Source organism: Aethina tumida, chromosome 1 (assembly GCF_024364675.1).
Source record: "Aethina tumida isolate Nest 87 chromosome 1, icAetTumi1.1, whole genome shotgun sequence".
NCBI lineage: Eukaryota > Metazoa > Arthropoda > Insecta > Coleoptera > Nitidulidae > Aethina > Aethina tumida.
The window spans coordinates 11,601,911-11,621,655 of NC_065435.1; the positions used below are offsets into that span (position 1 = coordinate 11,601,911).

The following is a 19,745-nucleotide window of genomic DNA, read 5'->3' on the forward strand; positions in this document are numbered from 1 at the left end:
TATATTTGTGGGTGGCTTGTCATATGGCCATTTTAATGAAAAATATGTGAACTGAGTTTGGAATACATGTTTAATAGAGTAAAAAAATATCACTAAACAATACACTTTATATAAAAAGCTTTTAATTCACAATCACATTACCAAAAATATAAAAGAGAAGTTGTAAACTACTAAAAAAAATGTCACAATAATAAAAATCAGTACAAAAGTAAAAGTATACTTTTAAAATATGAGTCAAGTAAGGTGGTATTTTAACAGACTGCATAATATTCTTTATCTAACATTTGTATATTTAATTTTAAAATTGAGACATCGATATTTTAAATGTAAAAAATTATAAAAGCTAATTTAAAATATGACTATATTAAATATATTTAATTTGAAAATATTATGTATTACAATAAAAATATACATTTATTTGAGTGAACTGAGGAGTTATATACAGGACATATTTATAATGTGTTCCATTTTGTTGTGAACTAACGAAATTTGAATCAATTCAGTATTATAAGGTACTATCACATTTTTAGATATAAAAATAGAGTTTCCTCTTGAATGTAAAATGTGTTCGTGGATTTTCTGTATGTATTAGTTCAGAATTAGAATGAATTGAATGTTATTTTATCTTAATTATTAGGAACAAATAGTCACATTTTAAAAAAGCAACTATTACATATATTTATATATAAATTTGTAAAAATTGCTGTTATAGTAAAAATGATGAACTAACACAATCTAATAAAGAAATATCGATGAATTTACGCTTAAATATAAACACTTTTATAAATCCGATATAATAATCTATATGCACAATTTATATTATATTTACAAAAAAATAGATAAGATACAAGTATGAATTATTTCATATTAAACATAATTAAAATAGTAACGTACAAATCACTGGACGTGAAGACGAATTCACATAAATATTGTTCCGGTACAGAACACTATTTTATCATATACGCGACTGAACTAAGAAAACCATTTCTTCCTTTCACCCGTCTAAGGATTCTTCTAATGAGATTTTATAATTTCACAACACGAACGTGACTGTACCAATCGTTACAATGCACACACTGAACATTGTTTAGCATTGAGGCAATATCTGACTCTATACAAATCATTTCACTTTCGTTCTACATTAGTTTTTTTTATAAAAATATTGACTTAGTATTTAGACATTTAAATACTAACACGGTGAGACCTAAAGTCTGGATTATTAACATCATTGAAAGAATGCTAACTACCTAAAATCCCACTAGGATAGAATTACTTTATATTTAAGAGCTCATCAAAGGAAAGTTGTTTCAAGTCTTGCCCAGTATAGTAAACTAATTTTCAGTGTTCACAACCTGTATACCACACAATGATATACAAATGCAAAAGTAAAACGATTGGTAACCAGTCGTGAGCTGCATCACCTAATACTGTCGCCCGAAAATCGAAATAAATAAAAAAACTAAACAATTAAAGCTAATAAGTGATGATCAGTCGAATACATGTAGAATATATGTCTATAGATTTCTACTAAAAAACTAGACTAACCGGACCGAATGAAAGAGCGCTAAAAATTTGAATAATCCGCGCTAAACAATGGAGTATACACTGTCCAAGTCACGTCCCATCAGCGTAGGCGAGGCACTCTGGAAGGAAACTAGCAGCCGATGGAGGGGGTAAGTACGCAAACCAATCACAGTCACCTGATCATGCGCGCTATATCACAGTTATTACACGCTCATAATACCCACATGCTCTCCGCTTATGCATCTATTCAATGAAGAAGAACATCGAAAAATGTTTAATTGACTTTTAAAATACACAGATCACAATTTATCCCAACCACGATAAATCTCAATGTTCTGTCTGGTGGCCATCGATAATATTGGGCCGGCATTGGACGTACGCACAACAATCAAAATAAATAAATAAATACAAAACACAAAGTAAAATTTTCAAACAAGAATAACACCCGCAGAGTGTGGCACCGGCGTACCTCCAACACCGACGCGAGTGTCAACAAATTCCGCACTTATTGCTTCAGGACAGTTTTCGCTTTCAATTTGGACTGATGTTCTTCGTTACCGAAACCGTGAACGTGTAACGGAAACGGATGTACATTCGTTTTGAAGCATGTGCGCATATTGGGCTGGGATTAGGGCGCAAAATTTCTAGCCAGCAAGGGATCAGGTGACTGAAATGGTCAGCAGGCTGACGTGTCCTCCCCACCAAGCGTGTACGCCACACTGTCCAGTTTTTGGGCTAGATGCAGACGACGGCAATTTGGGTCCGTGTTCAGTGCGTCCAGGATCTGAAAACAAACCGCAAACGTAAGCTTCACTTGCTGGTGTCACAACATCGGGGTACTTACCGGTTCTCGGTACTTGGTGACGTAAATGTAGAGTTCCTTAAGAGCGGCCACGGTGTCGAACTCTTCGGCTTGCTGAGCCGACAACTGCTGCATTGCTGAGCCCATTTCCTGATCCGTTATAACTGGCAGTGTCGCAACGTCGTGATAAAACTGGGATACCATCTCTCTATACCGGGGGATGTCCTACAAAACACAAAAAGTGTGAATTTACCCCTGAATATAAGTTGTAACCTTACCTTTGCAAAAAGAAGTTTGTTGGATGGTGAGTCCTTGCCAAGTCTGTGCTCAGTGGTGGAGCACGAGTCCATGAAAGTTTGCGCAATGACCGATAGACATGAGTCCAAAGTGGTCGTCTTGTTTATGTCGAAAATAAAGTCGGGATTCTTGATAAAGTTTACCCAGAATCTCAAAGGAAGACTGTTGGATTTCCAAGCGTGTACGACTTCGGGGTCTTGAATGCCGTGTTTTCTGGCTGCGTCATCAAGAAGGTCGAATAACCACTTCACAGCTGGTGGCAAAGCGTCGTTCACTGTCAGGATGGTCAAGAAGAAATCGTCGACGAACTTCTGTATGGTGCCTTTCGTGGAGAGAAGTCGTGTCAAGAATATTTCCGGGATAGCTTTGTGGGTCCTCTCCATGAGTTTGTTGTTGGGGAACTGGTGGTCGTCTATGGGTTTAATCAAATGGTAAATTCTCGGGTTATTTCCAGCTTCTATGTCTCCGTTGGCTGTGATTATTGGAGACTGGGAGTTGTTTAGGTACATTCCGGTCACGCAGTTGTGGCACGGCTGTTTGCAATTGTTGAAGCTGTCGTTTTGTCTTGATATCAAGGACATGACTGCACTCTCCTTCACTCCATAGTGGGCCAACGTATTCAACTTCTTCCAACCGCCCAGGGTTTTAGTGGTTAGGTCTTCGTCTTGGAGGGTGAGGTGTCCGCCTCTGCCATGTCTCCATTCTGTCAAAAAAAATATATGTAACCTCATATTTTGTAAGAAACTTTGTGGTACCATACCTAGATCAACTTCGTAAATGGAAGGTCTGAGGGAGAATGGAGTGTTCTTGAAAAGTGCGTCTAAAATTTTTGATTTAACCTGACTGATTGTATCACAGTCTAAAACTTTACACTGAATTTTTTCATCTAGATCGTCTTGGACGATGTGCAGAGTCTAAAAATTATCAACATTAGAACACCAGTAAAATATTGACGTTAAAAATAAACTCACCACAACACTATGTTCAACGTTTTCACGAAGTAAACGTTCTTCTGATAGGGAATACCTAGCGTCATGGGTGATGGCATCAACCAACCCTTTTTCAATTTGGTGCTTAATGGCTTTGAATAATAAGAACAGGGATGAACCGGCGTACTCTTTTAAATAGTAGTACATACACAACGCCATCCAATTAGTCAACATCTTTTCTACGACACTTTCCGTCCTCCTTAACATTAGCTGGGGGTGTTTTGTATTTACAGACTTATCTATTAATCTTAAGAGTAAACTTTTTAGAATATCCGTTGCATATTCCATTTTTCCCATTAAAACTACCATTAATAACGACGCTACATTTACCCTAAAACAAACACTGTAATTAATCTGTAATTATCGAGTTGTTTGAAGACTTACTTATTTCGAATATTAAACGATTTCTGAGATTCTAATATTTCTATAAATGCCAATACAAAATGTTTATTGTTTATTAATTGTTCAAATTGCAACATTGCTGCATCATAGTTTGTCCTCGGCCCATTAGAACGCTGGAACAAACCGGAAACGTTAAACCTCATCACCAGGGTTATATACAACGGTGACTCACCTTAGGAGCATTTAATATGGGATGGTCACTAACCCCAGGAAAGAATACCTTCATGATATAGCTCGTGTGATCCAAAGTGGGGATACCTGAATTTTCTAGATCAGCTGTAAGATCAGTCATATCAGTTTGAAGCTCAGCAAAAGCTAAAATAAACCAAGTGTTAATAACCCAACTATCCACCATGTACCAATTATACGTACCTAATTTGCACTCGGATCTAACATTACTTTCCAACGTGTCCATCTGTATTTGGATTCTTTTATATTCGCGTTCCGCCTGTGTGGACTTCCTTCGATAAACGAACAGGACGGCCACGAAGAAGAACACGAACAACAGAGTGCCAGCTGCTATCATTATGATCGCTTCCGGGGGGAAGGCGAACGTTTTAAAGATATCGTATCGCAAATATCCTATAGGAAACCTTAAACTTCGTCCTACTCTTACCACAACCAAGGGAAGATTCGTTTCAGTCTAAAAAGCAACATTCACTCAAGGGTTTGTTAGTCAATAATTAATAGGTGACTTACCTTAAAACCTTTTTCATCAGTGTCCGCAGGTTGTTGTTCAGGCGGTGAACAAACCAGCTGACTCATCGCTAAGCTAGTAACATTGCACGGCTTAGTACCGATGGTCACAACAACATCAGCCTCATCGCTGGCCATGTTCAAGTTTTCCCCTTCTATCACTAAAGTGTCACCTTTGTACAGCTTCACTTGGTTGGGGAACTTAAAGAACTTGGGGTCCTCCACATAAACTAACTGAGATCTGATATTCGGGAAGTGTTTTTCTAAATCTCTGACCGTCCTCACGTTGTCCATCACGAATCCTATTTTTAATATAAGTTGCGGAGACTCCGGCATCTAAGACAACGAATTTTAGACAACATTCATGACCTGAAAGTGGCGGTTATCTTACCTTCATTGCGGCAGGTTTCCTGAGTGACCTGGACACCCTGCTAGCTCTGGATTGCATCAAGAATTGCCTGTTGACTGGAGGACTGGGACACTCCATTTGAGTGGCACTTAAAACAGTGCAAACGGTTTTATTAATGGGTATATTCGGTTCGCTGTAAGAGTACACCTCCATCTCGGGCTTCTGTATGTTATCTAAATTTGTTCCGTGCACAAAGATCATTTTGCCTCCAGAAACAAAGCTGTTCAAGGGCTTAATTTCCATAATTGTTGGATCTTGGGTGTAATTGAATGGATTTCCTTCTAGCGTCCTGTTGGCGCCATCTATACTTAATGTTAATTTAGCGATATTTGCTGGGCCGTGTGCCTTTGATGTAATGCATGTTAATCTACCACTGGATGCTTGCGTTATGTTTACTTGGCAAACATAATCGTCCAAATAAGCTGTTATTTCAGATCCGATGTTTAAATATTGTCCCGTTATCGCTAATTGAGTACCTCCTGCTTGAGGACCTGTAGACGGGTAAATTCCGGACAGCCTGATGTCTTTGTAGCTAAACGCCACGGATGACTCGGTGTATCCGGCCTCATTTCCCACGATTATCGGTGCTGTAGTTTCGATTTTTGAGGGACCAGTTATGCATTGTATCCGCACAGACACAGCGTATTTAACCAACTCGCAGGGTACGTCGCCTATTCTGATCTTGCCTTGAACGTCCGACTCCTTTAAACCCAAGTTGCTTCCCTCTATTGTTACAAGTGTTCCGCCTTCAATGGGGCCACTTAAAGGTTTGATCTGAAACAGTATTGTCAGTAATGTCCTTATAAATAATTTATAATGCAACAAACCATATCGATTCGGGGCCTGGGACATTCAATGTGCGGTATTTGTTGACAGGTTTCGCTGTAAGTACACGCGTTGCCGCACCACGTGCATTGATACTTGGAGTTCCTTGTCACACACAAGGAACAGTCCGCATGTTCTCGGTGAGAGCCCAGTATATCACATTTATACAAAATAATATTCATGGAATCTATGTGGTGGTTTCTGTTCCAAACGACCCTAACACTAGCTTCGTATTCACCTTCATTAGCTTCGTATGTGTACTGGAATTAAAGTTGTGGGTATTACACGAGTTTATTTTTGTGTTTATAACTTACTGTTGTTTTGTCGCAGACTATAAACTTATTTGAATCAACTCTAGCAGGTACAAGCATTTTAGCACCTTCAATGTTAACAATGCACTGGAAACCAGTGTGACCAGCTTGAGGGTGAGGCAAATTTTTCACCTCGAAAACCATTTCCTTAGGAACATTATTTGGAAGTAGTATTACATCCCGTTTTCTAAACTGGGGACAAGTTGAGAGACCGTGGTTTGGTAAGTGAGTTGGGTTCTACAAAAAAATCGTCTTAACAATGCCAGTGGGTCAATTTATGTTAACTTACGTTTTCACCGCTAATAATAAAAGTGGTTCGTTGACAACTAGTAATGTTGTGCGTGCACTTGTTCTCGTACACACACCAATTGCACGCCCAGTTGGAGCTAACGCAGTCTTTACAGTTAACGTGTTTCGAGCAGTCGTAGTAAGCGAAATTCCTCGATACGAAATCCTTGTTCGTTTCCGAGGACCTAACGCTCAGTGGTACCAATACGTGGTCTTTGTTAGTCGGTATGTCTGGACGTCTCGAAATGTCGGGCGTTGGACAGGACAAACCGAACTCGGTTACGTCAGCATCTATTGGTTCAGCCGAACCAAACACACACCTATACTTAGCACCATAGGGAAGTTCGGGGAGGGTTCTTATAGTTAAACGGACGGTCGTCATTTGATTTATCGGAATCCTCTCGGGGAATACCTGCTCGAAATCTATACACTGTTGGCCAGTACCCAATGACAGCCATCTGGGGGCGCTGTGAGACGCTTTCTGACAGGCGCTTCTAACAGTACACCTTAAAGAAGTTATTTGTCAGGAATATGTCACTTTGAACGACGTACAGTTAAATTTAATACTTTAAGGAGGTAATTACTTACTTCTTCTCTAAAGAGCACCAACCGCAATATGGATCTTTGGACTCCAAGCAAGCTGAGCAGTTATTATAACTACTGCAGTGTTCCACGTTGATTTTAGAAATCTACAGGAAGAAAATATTGTAATTTTATTTCATTGAGATGCAGCCATGTATTGAACCTACTTCCTTGCTCTAAGACGGTTTTTATTTGTTAGAAGACTAGTTTCAGTCTTCATCAGTTTTTAAAGCAAAGAAGTAAGTTGTTCAAAATGGGTCTCCACAAAAAATCATGATCAGAATCAATTTGAAGAGAAGTTCCTTACCTTGGACGTAGACAGAACGTATAGGTAGTCTCCAGAGGGTGAGAGCGTGGTGTCCGGCAGGATGGCGTTGCCATCGTCTATCAGAACTTCCTCGTATTCGGTCATTTCGGGTACAGAAAGCAGTACCTTTTTGAGCCTGCCGTCGCTGGTGCCTAGGAAAGCTAAAACGTGCCGGCCCGTGGAGGCGGTAGAGACAGAAGATAGCGACGTGTTAGGGAAAACTAGTGACGCAGTCGTTACAATTGGAGTCAGCCCACTAATTTTCAAACCGACTTCACAGAAGTTAGGAATGTTGCCCGCTGAGCCGCTTGTCGGACATTTACCATCTAATATGGGTCCGGAAACGTAGCCCATGTTCCTATATTTGACGCTGCCGTTGAAACACATGTGTATGTTCTCGATGAATTTGGCCTCAATGTCTCTTAGAGGGTATAAGCACAATGCCGAGTGGTTTTCGGGTTCGTTGGTGATGCCTTTCGATGGGCGGAATACAGCCACAAGTACAGGTGTTTTAATGGAGATACCTAAAGCTACAGCTAACTCTTCACCGACCGTCGTTATTTTAGCATCTTGCACTAGGTTATATTTTTGATCACCGTAGACGCACTGCAGGGTGACTTCGGTGTAACTGTCGTAGTTCGGGTCGTTTATACAAGTCCTAGCCAAACGCGAAACGTAGCCTTGTTCTTCCTGACCCGGTAGATGCGACTGTTTTTGAACTATCACGAAGTACGCGTAATCACTAGCGTTAAAACCGTATACATACTGCACTATAAAGTGGTCTCTATATTTTACATCAATACTAAGCAGCGACTGCTTACTGAACGAGAACTCAGCTATCTCGAGACTCTTCAGCTTCCGACTAGCAATCGCCGGTACGTCGTGTCTGTACTCCCCGTTGTTGGTGAAGGTGGTCCCAACGTACAAGATGTTAGACTTATCCCACATGTTGTAGCTTTGCGGCCCGATGTACGCGTACGTCGAGGCGTTGGCGTCGTTGGCCGCAATGCTCGTCGGTATAAACCTGGACTCGGCGCTGATGTTGTTGAGCTGATACAGCGTGCAAGCGCCCTGAGCCAGCGAGCCGCACGATATGAGCGTGTCGGACTCGGGCTCGATAAGCAAGATCTTGTTGTAGTTGTCCATGAGGGACGTCTGCGTGTCCGGATTGGAGCAGCCGGTCGCATGGCACGCCGGACTGTCATTCTTCGGACCGGTGGCGACGACCTGTTCGAGCTTCAGGTCGGCGCTGAGCTGGATCAGTCGGTTGGTCGCACCGGCGAATACGCGGCCGGTCCTCGCGTCAACCTGCAGATGCGAGAATCGCAGCTGAGGTTCGGCGGGGCCTGGATATTGGGCCAGCAATACACCTGCAGATGCCCGTCCCCACAGCCCCGCCAGAAGTAGCAGCCATAGGCCTGCCACGGTTCCCACGGCGTCCCGCGATCCGACCACCGCTCCAGCGTGAAGTTCGGCCCTCACCAACATGAAGCTGGCGCCCAGTGCATGCTCCAGGCGCGCACAGGCTTAATTCCACTCTTCATCACTGGAACAAACAGAAGATTTCATTAATAATTGACCAATTTTCTTATTACTTATTACAATTTGTAATTGACCATCATAATAACAAGATTAAAGGTTCTATTTTCCCATTTTTACAACCTGATTGAAGTACTATTTACGTAATTTTTGTTCCTACAAGTATTAGGTTGGAATCTTTTGATATAAGAACTACTTTTTACCTTCTCTGCTTTCTACAGAGTTTTAGTCAACCTGTTTAAAATTCTGTTTATATAATTCTTGGTTCGACAAGTATTAGGTTGGAATCTTTTGATAGAAGAGCTAATTTTTTCTTTCTTTGCCTTCTACAGAGTTTCAAAGGAAACCTGATTAAAGTACTATTTACGTAATTTTTGTTTCTACAAGTATTAGGTTGTAATCTTTAGATATAAGAACTACTTTTTACCTTCTCTGCTTTCTATAGAGTTTTAGTCAACCTGATTAAAGTACTGTTTATATAATTCTTGGTTAGACAAGTATTAGGTTGAAATCTTTTGATAGAAGAGCTAATTTTTACTTTCTTTGTTTTCTACAGAGTCTCAAGAAACCTGATTAAAGTACTATTTACGTAATTCTTGTTCCTACAAGTATTAGGTTGTAATCTTTAGATATAAGAACTACTTTTTACCTTCTCTGCTTGCCATAGAGTTTTAGTCAACCTGATTAAAGTACTATTTATCATTCTTGATTCGACAAGTATTAGCTTGGAATCTTTTGATAGAAAAGTTAATTTTTACTTTCTTTGTCTTCTACAGAAATTTAGGATACCTGAAAGTACTTTTTACGTAATTCTTGTTTCTACAAGTATTAGGTTAGAATATTTTGATATAAGAACTAATTTTTACCTCCTTTGGCTTTTACAGAATTTCAAGAATTATGATTAAAATATTAGTTATGTAATTCTTGTTTCTGTAAGTACTAGGTTAGAATTTTTTGATATAAGAACTAATTTTTACCTTTTCTACTTTCTACAGAGTTTGAATAAACTTGACTGAAGATAACACACAAGCATTAGGTTGGATTTGATGCCCTAATAACTATTTTTTATTAGAAATTATTATCTATTGTGTTTGAGTAAAGCTAAGTGACTAAAGTATTAATTATATTGAAATCTCTTGACTGAAGAACTAATTTTTATTAGAAATGAAGCTTTCCAAGTTTTAATAGAGCTTGAGAAAGCTTTCTGTTTTAAAGTACTGATAAAACTACATAAGTGTATTGTATTTCTAGAAATTAGTCTTTCTTTCTTTATAAAGTTGAAACTGGAGTCAAAAGCCAGCTCCTTTTCAACTCACACTTGAAACTGAATGAACCAATTTTGTTCTGTTCATAAAGTTCAACCAACACATCAGAAAAAGCACGAGTTGATTTTAAAGTTTTGACAAAGATACCACTCTTCAAGTCAAAACTTTGAAGTGTGTTTCTAATGTGTACTTTGCACATACTGATGGCAGAATTAATTTTATCGTAATTATTCAAAAATTGGTCGGAACAACAAAAAGTCTGCTATTTAATTTTCGTTTTTAATTAAAAACTCTATTTATTTATCAGGTGTTTTATTTGTTAATTGTCAATTTACTGTCGGGTTAATAATAATTGATTGAAGACCATGAATGCTTTTAGTTAAAATACGAAAAACCAAGTGAATGCATCAATTTTGAACAATCATTGATATAATAATAAAAAGGGCCGACCCAGTTTCAGTATAAACATATAAATAACAATTAACCAGAACAAAAAAACATTGTATGATATTGCATTGTTATCAAATATATTTTATTAGGTTCATATTGTACATGCTAATGGAAATAATACACAGAAAATATAGCACTTTAAATAATTCCAACCTAAATAACATAAAACACACGTGTATTATTAAATAAATCGTTTCATGGTTTTGTAATTTGTTGAAATTTATTTTTAGCACTGATTAAGCGATATAATAAATATGTAGCTTAATCGAATAAAAATGTATGTGAATTATGTATGATACATATTTGTGTACGGCGTTATGAATACATTAAAAGGTTGGATTAATGTGAAACAAACGTTTTTTTATTTATTGTCGACGCAGGACTAGAAACTGTTCAGTCATACAATATGGGTCACTCTCCAGAAAAGGACGTGTTAACAAAAATGGAAAACCAATGTCGGTCCGAAAGTCCAGTGTTTTTATTAATGCGGCTCTAGATAGTGGTATTTGCACACAAAGAAACCATTGCTTCGAATGACCTCAATGTTATTTATCACTGTTGTTAATTTGAATAAATAATATCATATTTGTTTCAAACTGAGTTAAATCTATGCTACGCATGAAGGTCACTGGTTTAATCCAGATCCATAAACACCGAAGAGGAATTATGGAGATTCAGTCAACATTTTAAAGCATGATGTGGAAATGATGCAAAGAGTACAGTTTAATTTTCTTTGTTTATCTCCGTGTACATGAAAACGGTGGTTACTTTGAACACTTGCTTAACCTGCTTTGCATAATTAATAAAAATCACATTTTTCCAGCTTTATTTTATTGCGTATCCTTTAATTGCATTTTTCTGTCAAACGGTTGCTTCTAATGACATTAACGAGGTACCTGTTTTAAAGGCAACACATATTGCCATTACAGAAACTTGTACAGTGAATGGGACGGTTTGCAAATGCTCTGTAAGCTGTATGTTGTGCCCTTTACATAATAAATCAACATTTTTCAAATCTCTGTATATTAAATTTTATATCACTGACACGTTTCCATCAATAAGAAATTAAGAAAATTGTAAATAAATTATTAACTCCCACACCCTGTATTTCCGTAATTGTCAACTTTTGTTTTTCATACAGAAATGGTGGTATATATCTTTCTGAGACCCTGTATAGTCTATTTGACTAGGAACTAATGATTGGGCTTAGAGAAGGTGTAATTGCTAGAAGAGTTAATCAGTCTTTATCTGCTGTGGTCGTACCAGAGGCTCTGGAGGATGAAGTGGTACTAAAAGAAAAAAGATGGATATATGGACAAATCGTGTGTCAGCTGCTTGGCATACTGTAATAGGTCGACCAAGGGCTGTATCATCAATATACCACCTTGCCAGGTCTTCTGGTCTTCTTACCATCCGCATTTGGTCCTTCCACTGACCCCCAAAGATCCGAATGGTGCCATGATAGAAAGAACTAGGATGGTGAATGGGAAGAGTTGTCTTTTCTGACCAATCTCCATTTTTCTTAGGAATGAATAATGCTTCTTAAAGAATTAGAAAAACCCAGCAAGGAAGAGACATATTCTGTAGAATGTCCTAGTTTCAACAAGATAAAGTTCGAACTTATATTTCTTAAGTTTCAGTGGGATTAAAGAGGTGTTTGTATGATAGGAAGAAGACTGACCAATCTTCCCAGGTGATCAGACACTCTGGAGCAATTGAGAAACGAATTTCGGTCAATAAAAGACTCTTTGCTTCAGAAACAATTAACAACTTGATACACAGGATATCGAGATTAGTAGCTCAGTAAATTTTCTATTAACAATTTTTTTTTCATAGAGTAATGGTGGTAGAATTCTATATACACATTTCGGAGACACTCTGTATAGTCTATTTAACTAAGACTAAGACTAAGATGATCAGACTTAGAGAAGATGGTTATTCCATCAGAGTAATTGTTAGAAGAGTTAAACAGTCTTTATCTGCTGTGGTCGTATCAGAGGCACTGGAGGATGAAGAGGTACTAAAGAAAAAAAGATGGATATGCTGTATCTGCTTGGCATACTGTAATGGGTCGACCAAGTGCTGTATCATCAATATACCACCTTGTCAGGTCTTCTGATCTTCTTACCACCCACATTTGGTCCTTCCACTGATCCCTAAAGATTCGAATGGATGAAGAGGCACATTCTGAAGACTCAAACAGTGCAGGTAATGATTTGGGGTAGTTTACACGTATGTAAAGGAAGTATTAAGGTCCGTAGCTGTACCACATATTCAAGACAACCCAGAGCCCCAGTTTCAGCAAGATAAAGTTCTAACTCATATTTCCTTAGTTTTAATGGTATTAATGAGATGTTTGTATGTTAGGAAGAAGACTGACTAATCTTCCCAGATGATCTGAGCAAATGAGAGACGAATTTCCATCAATAAATGATTCTTTGCCTCAGAAACAACTAAGAACTTGATACACAATTTCTCAGTGTTCCGGATTTTATTGATAAGTTGATAAGTCAAAATAGGGAAATAAGAAAAGTATGTTCAAGACAACTGACATTGCCAGTTGCATTACTCTTTGAAAACGTCATACACATAAGTTGATGGGCCCAGTCTCCTTCGATTTGCTTTGCTATTAATACTGCCAAGTTAAAACAAGAAAAATAAAACCAGGTATCTAAGTGACATCTGTCAACCCCACAAGAACGAGAGAGGCGGTCTTGAAAAGGTATTTTTATCAGATGCCTCATTGTCCTGCGAGGCATTTTACAACTTTAAATGGCAGGAAGGTGTCGTGTTACCTTTGATAAATCCACTTTGGTCTTATTAAATAATTAAACAGCGAACTTTCACCCTTCATCGCAGATAAATAGCTTTTTTTATTTACAATACCGTAAGCAATGAAAGGAAAAAAGGGAAACCGCATCTCGTACAATAAAACATTTTTACCGAGACGTCGGCGTACGGCTGAAGGAGTGTTCCGAATTGGCTGGTGCACACGTTAATGATTTATGTATTTCGAAAATTGCACAAAGTGGAAATTCCATCGGGGCCGCATTTGATTCGATATTCCGACATATTTAAATAAACGCTTTGAACGTCGCAGACTACACCTGAATTTCATTTTTCGACCGGCGAACAAATCAAATATAAATTTTTCTGGCGACTCCCTTCCGTCCCCATAAAAACACACAGAACCCGAACAGTAGTTCTTGAGTTTGGCCTGATTAAATGTGTTTCCAATGTTAATAAATCCAATTTACATTTTTTTTTCTTCGGGATAAATTGGAATATGTAAATTAATGTGGCATACCAACCAGAAGCATACATAAATTATAATACACTTAGGTTGTATACGCACCCTTGCTTGGTTATCATCTGATTGGGAAACACCCATTTTATTCTTACTTTACGCCCTCCCATTTAAATTTTATAAACATTATGAATTTAGTTGAAAGATTATCAAACCCGCCCGGCGATAATATCTCGTGCCCGGGACCGTGTTTATCTATTTTTTTTTTATTTCAATTAAAAAATAATGGTAATGTTGTCCCACAATGGACCTGTTCATCCTTTAAAACGACCATTGTTTTAATACCCGAACACTTTATGTTTTGATTGTTGGCTACGCCTAACGCATTTTATTAATCATCCATTTAAATGTCACATTCTTCAACTCAAAACTGTTTTTGTTTTAAGTAATGCTATTATTGGATGTACAGGTATCTTAAACTGTTTTTAAATTACCATTTTTACTTTTATACGACTAAATATTTACCTGGGTGGGGATCATAATTTATAAGTATACGTATAATTTAAATGAAATAAATTAATTAAATTATCGTCGTAACCTTTCAATCATTTAAATTTTTGATCGTTTGCATTAATTCATTAATATAACTGACTGATAAATATTCAAATTAAGTATTTTATGTGATAATTAAACTACAATAAATTAAATAAAAATTAGTATATTTTTATAATATTTGGAAATTCGACTCTCAGCTAATAAGGTATGAGTTGAATTTATAATTTTTTCAAGGTTTTTCTTTATATTAATTGAAAATTACAGTTGTACATTTATGCTGACTGTTTTTAGACTAATGATTGAAAATTATATCGGCCAATTTCAATAAATTAAATACGAATTAGAATATATTTTCTAATTTTATTATTATACAAAATAAGACAATGCTAATAATAATACTTGATTAACATAAGTGATGGTAATTTATATATACCAATTTCAATAAATTAAATACAAATAGTACTTTTTTAATTTTGAGAAATTCAACACCCAAATCAAAAATATTCAAGATGGTTTTATAAAATGTTGACAATAAAATTTTCATTGTAAAAAGATTTCTTTACCCACTAATTATAAAATTTCCCAACACATTTTTTCAGGGCAATTTTTAAGTTGAATTGACTCTTTTTACCTGATTTTATTTGTTGAATTGATCTGTATTTCTTATACAAATAATAATGCTAATAATAATATTTGATTAACATAAATAATAGTAATTCTTATCCAACAGTTTTAATAAATTAAATACAAATTGGTACTTTTTTATAATTTGAAGAAATTCTATACTCAGTTCTAAAATACTCAAGCTGATTTAATAAAATTTTGACAATAAAATTGTGATTCTAAAAAGATTTCTTTACCCACTAATTGTGGAACTTCCCTTAACACATTTATTCAGGGCAATTTTTAACTTGAATTGACACTTTTTACCTGATTTTAATTGTAGAATTGATCTGTATTTCTTATACAAATGATAATGCTAATAATAATATTTGATTAACATAAATAATAGTAATTCTTATCCAACAGTTCTAAAATACTCAAGCTAATTTAATAAAATTTTGATAATAAAATTGTAATTCTAAAAAGATTTCTTTACCCACTAATTGTGGAACTTCCCTTAACACATTTATTCAGGACAATTTTTAAGTTGAATTGACACTTTTTATCTGATTTTATTGATGAATTGATCTGTATTTCTTATATAAATGATAATGCTAATAATAATATTTGATTAACATAAATAATAGTAATTATTATCCATTCAATAAATTAAATACAATTTAGTACTTTTTTTATAATTTTGAGAAATACAACACCCAACTATAAAATTTTGACAATAAAATTGTCATTCTAAAAAAATTTCTTTACACATTAATTGTTACACTTTTTTTCCTTCACACATTTATTTAGGGTAAATTTAAGTTGAAATGTAACTTTTTACCTAATTTTATTTGATGAATTGATTTGCATTCCTATACAAATGATAATGTTAATAATAATACAAATAAAAATGAGTTACTTAAAGAGACAATTTGCTTTAATATTAATATTAATCGTTATATTTTAATGTAATAGTTGATTATTCAGGTATTCAAAACCGTTTTCAAATCATTATTTTTATCTTAAACTATTATAATTTATAACCAACTTGTCTAATTTAAGGAAACGTAGAACTAAAATAAATTGAACATTATCGTCGTAAACTTTCATCATTATGAATTATTAACCGTTTGTGACTTTAGTCTGCATTAATACACTAATATAATTAATTAACTAATAAATATTCAAATGGAAACATTTTATATGATAATTTAAAGCATAAAACCGCAATAAATTAATCACAAATTAGTATATATTTTGACTAATTTTCAGTTAATCTTAAACTAATATTTAATTAGAAATTCCAATTAAACGCATGTAACAAACTTTGTTCAGGAGTAAATTTAATATTGTCTCACTCGAACATTGAATCAATTGCATATGAGTGAACATGGTTAAATCAAAACGGAATGTAAACAGAAATGTGTTACGGCAAAGGAATTTAGGATATTCGGTGTAAATTTTGGCGAACCAGTAGAAATTACACTTACCTTAATAATCCGATTAAATTTACATTTTAATAAAAGGAAAAATCAACTTGTACACCTGAGATAAAATGATATCTAATTAAACATTAATATACGCTTTTGTACGTAACTGGAAAGTGGAATGGAAAGGAGTGACTATATTTTGTGTTCTGTTTATTAATTAACCGCATTTTCTATATGGCTTGTTCTTTTCAGCGCATATAAAATGCATTATACTGAAAATAATAACGCAATCACGTGAACCAGCCATTTTACGTCTGTTTAATGCTATACAACAAAATATTCCCGTGTATTTATCTATAACATATTAGAAAAAGAAATTAATAGTCGGTACTGAAAATCGTCGATAATAAACGTTTGAAATCATCGATCGTTTTATACCCGTGAACAATAAAAATTATCTCTTTGGCACTTCCAAAGGCTGCACATTAAAATTTTGTTATAAAACTGCACAACCTTTTGTCACTTTATTAAGCATATTTTTATTAATAATCGAATGTCGTACGTATTCCAAATGTTTTTCACCTGAAAAAATTATACTGTGACTTTTTACTATTTCTTGATAATGAACTTGATAATTTACGTAATTTATATTATCCAGAGAAACCAAAATTTCTTGTTATTTTATTAAAATATCATATGTAAAATTTGATACATGTTTAATAACTATTTAAGATATTTTATGTGTGAAATATTCTATTTTGTTTGAGTAAATTATTAAAAAAATAAAATATGTAAGTTTATTTTATTCAAAATATTTTATATGTAGAACATTTCCTTTTAATTTCTGTTCTAATTCCATCTTGTTTGAGTAAATAGAATAAATAAAATAATTAAGTTTATTTATGTAGTAACTTATATACTTGGTAAAGTAAGAAATTTTATTATTTCACTATGGTTTTTTAATAGGAACATTTTTTTCTGTTTTGAATAGCAAAGTTTCTAATACCAACTATTTTTGATAAACTGTTTTAGAGTTTCTTCATTTATATTTTCAAGAGAAACTAAATTTCTTCTCTTTTTTTTCTGTTTTGAATAGCAAAGTTTCTAATATTAATTATTTTTGATGAACTGCTTTAGAGTTTCTTCGTTTATATTTTCCAGAGAAACCAAAATTTATTGTTAATTTAATAAAATATTGTACATAAATTCTGCTATATGTTTAGTAATTATTCAAAATATTTTATATATGGAACATTTCCCTTTAAATTCCTGTTTTAATTCCATTTTGTTTGAGTAAATAGTTAGAAAGAAAAATAAAATATTTAAGCTTATTTATTTAATTATTAACTCATATATGTTACTTTATAAAATAAGACATTTTATTGTATTATTTCACCATGTTTTATTAATAGAAATATTTCAATAAAACATTTTTTTCTGTTTTGAATAGGAAAGTTTCTAATATTAACTATTTTTGATAAACTGCTTTAGAGTTTCTTCATTTATATTTTCCAGAGAAACCAAAATTTCGTGTTGATTTAATAAAATATTGTACATAAAATCTAATAATGTTTAGTAACATTTCAAAATATTATTTATGTGGAACATTTCCCTTTGAATTCATGTTTTAACTCCATTTTGTAAAGTGTAAATTGTTAAAAATATTACATATTTGGGTTCATTTTATGTATTTTACTAAAGTTTTCTTAATAACAACATGAATAAAATGCTTTTTTCTCTTTTAATAGAAAAATTTCAAATATCAAATATTTTTGATGGAAAATTGTGTTTGTCTGAAACATATTGGAAAAATTATTTAATATTTGACGCCGGAAATAGTCAACAATAAACAATAAAAATTACCTTTTAGTCGCTTCCAAAGGCTGCACATTAAAATTTTATCATAAAACAGGACAACCTTTTGTCACTATTACGCATTTTTTTCATTTCCATTGTATTGAAATGTCGCATTCCGAATACCTTTCGCCCGACAAATTTACATGATCGACCAATTAATCTAGCTGCCAATCGTTATTGTTTAATCAGCTAAAATCATGAACATACAAATTGTATGATGGAACAGTTATACAGAGTATAAAGCAATTAATTACATAATTAACTAATTAATTTATGTGATATACTGCATTATTGGATCATTTGATGAGCGGTCTAAATCAAATATTTAATCTTGCGCATGAATTTTTTCATTTAAATGCAACATTTATTTCATCACGTATATTTATGCGTTGAGTGTGTTTATCTTACGTTGGTCGAAATGTTTTCATTAAATTTGAATACATACCGGGCAATTTTCTAATTAAAATTATTCATTTATACGTCGCAGTTGATGGAACAATCGTTTTCCCGTAAAATTATGTTTTTATAATTTATCTTGTCTGCAATCAACAACTAATTAAAATAAGTAAGTAAATACGTATTATTTTACATAATCATTGTTGTAATATTGTTTCGAAATGTAATTCTATATTTTGATTATGTATTATTTTTGTTATTAATCTTTTTATGATCCAATTAAATTATTTTCGCGATACACAACGCAACAAATCAATCTGCTTTTGTATATAATTCGTACAAATAAAACCTTTTCAAACAAAAATTTTTAGCAAACTGAAATATTATCATGGACTAGCAAAAAAAATTTAATGTAACTTTATATTCTGATTTTTCGATAAAATAAAATATCGTATTCTTTTTTATTTAATACAATATTTTTCATAAAATTTGATGTTTAATAATTTGTTAAAATATTTTGTGTGTGTTCCACACATTTCCCCTTTGGCTTGTCTGGAAAATATAAATGGAGAAACCCTAAAGCAGTTTATCAAAAATATTTAATATTAAAAACTATTCAAAACACAAAAAGTGTTTTGTTGATATGTTACTATTAAAAAAACATTGTTAAATAATAAAATTTTACAGTTTACAATTAGTACGCAAATAAAATAAAAGTATTTTATTTTTTCAATCAATTTACTCAAACAAAATGGAATTAAAATAGAAATTTAATGAGAAACGAATAAAATATCTAAACATTTTTAACTTTTATGTATAATATTTTATTAAATTAACAAGAAATTTTAGTTTCTATGGAAAATATGAATGAAGAAGCCCTGAAACAGTTTATCAAAAATATTTAATATTAGAAATTTTGATATTCAAATCTGAAAAGTGTTTTTTTGAAATGTTACTATTAAGAAAACTAT

General features: G+C 33.8%; 1 protein-coding gene across 1 annotated transcript in view; it reads right to left on the reverse strand.

The window, feature by feature from the left end:
* Window positions 1-89: 89 nt before the first annotated feature.
* The window catches only part of LOC109608802 (plexin-B), a 167,749-nt gene continuing 148,093 nt past the window's right edge, over window positions 90-19,745 (reverse strand). The window contains exons 6-20 of the mRNA XM_049965361.1: window positions 7,433-8,978; window positions 7,132-7,232; window positions 6,545-7,049; window positions 6,259-6,492; window positions 5,947-6,204; window positions 5,102-5,893; window positions 4,714-5,046; window positions 4,387-4,657; window positions 4,187-4,329; window positions 3,997-4,127; window positions 3,595-3,943; window positions 3,384-3,537; window positions 2,605-3,326; window positions 2,369-2,551; window positions 90-2,308 (exon numbers count right to left, since the gene is read on the reverse strand). Coding sequence (XP_049821318.1) covers window positions 2,201-2,308; window positions 2,369-2,551; window positions 2,605-3,326; window positions 3,384-3,537; window positions 3,595-3,943; window positions 3,997-4,127; window positions 4,187-4,329; window positions 4,387-4,657; window positions 4,714-5,046; window positions 5,102-5,893; window positions 5,947-6,204; window positions 6,259-6,492; window positions 6,545-7,049; window positions 7,132-7,232; window positions 7,433-8,920 — 5,772 coding nt within the window. The 5' untranslated portion in view covers window positions 8,921-8,978 and the 3' untranslated portion in view covers window positions 90-2,200. The remainder of the gene's footprint in view (window positions 2,309-2,368; window positions 2,552-2,604; window positions 3,327-3,383; window positions 3,538-3,594; window positions 3,944-3,996; window positions 4,128-4,186; window positions 4,330-4,386; window positions 4,658-4,713; window positions 5,047-5,101; window positions 5,894-5,946; window positions 6,205-6,258; window positions 6,493-6,544; window positions 7,050-7,131; window positions 7,233-7,432; window positions 8,979-19,745) is intronic.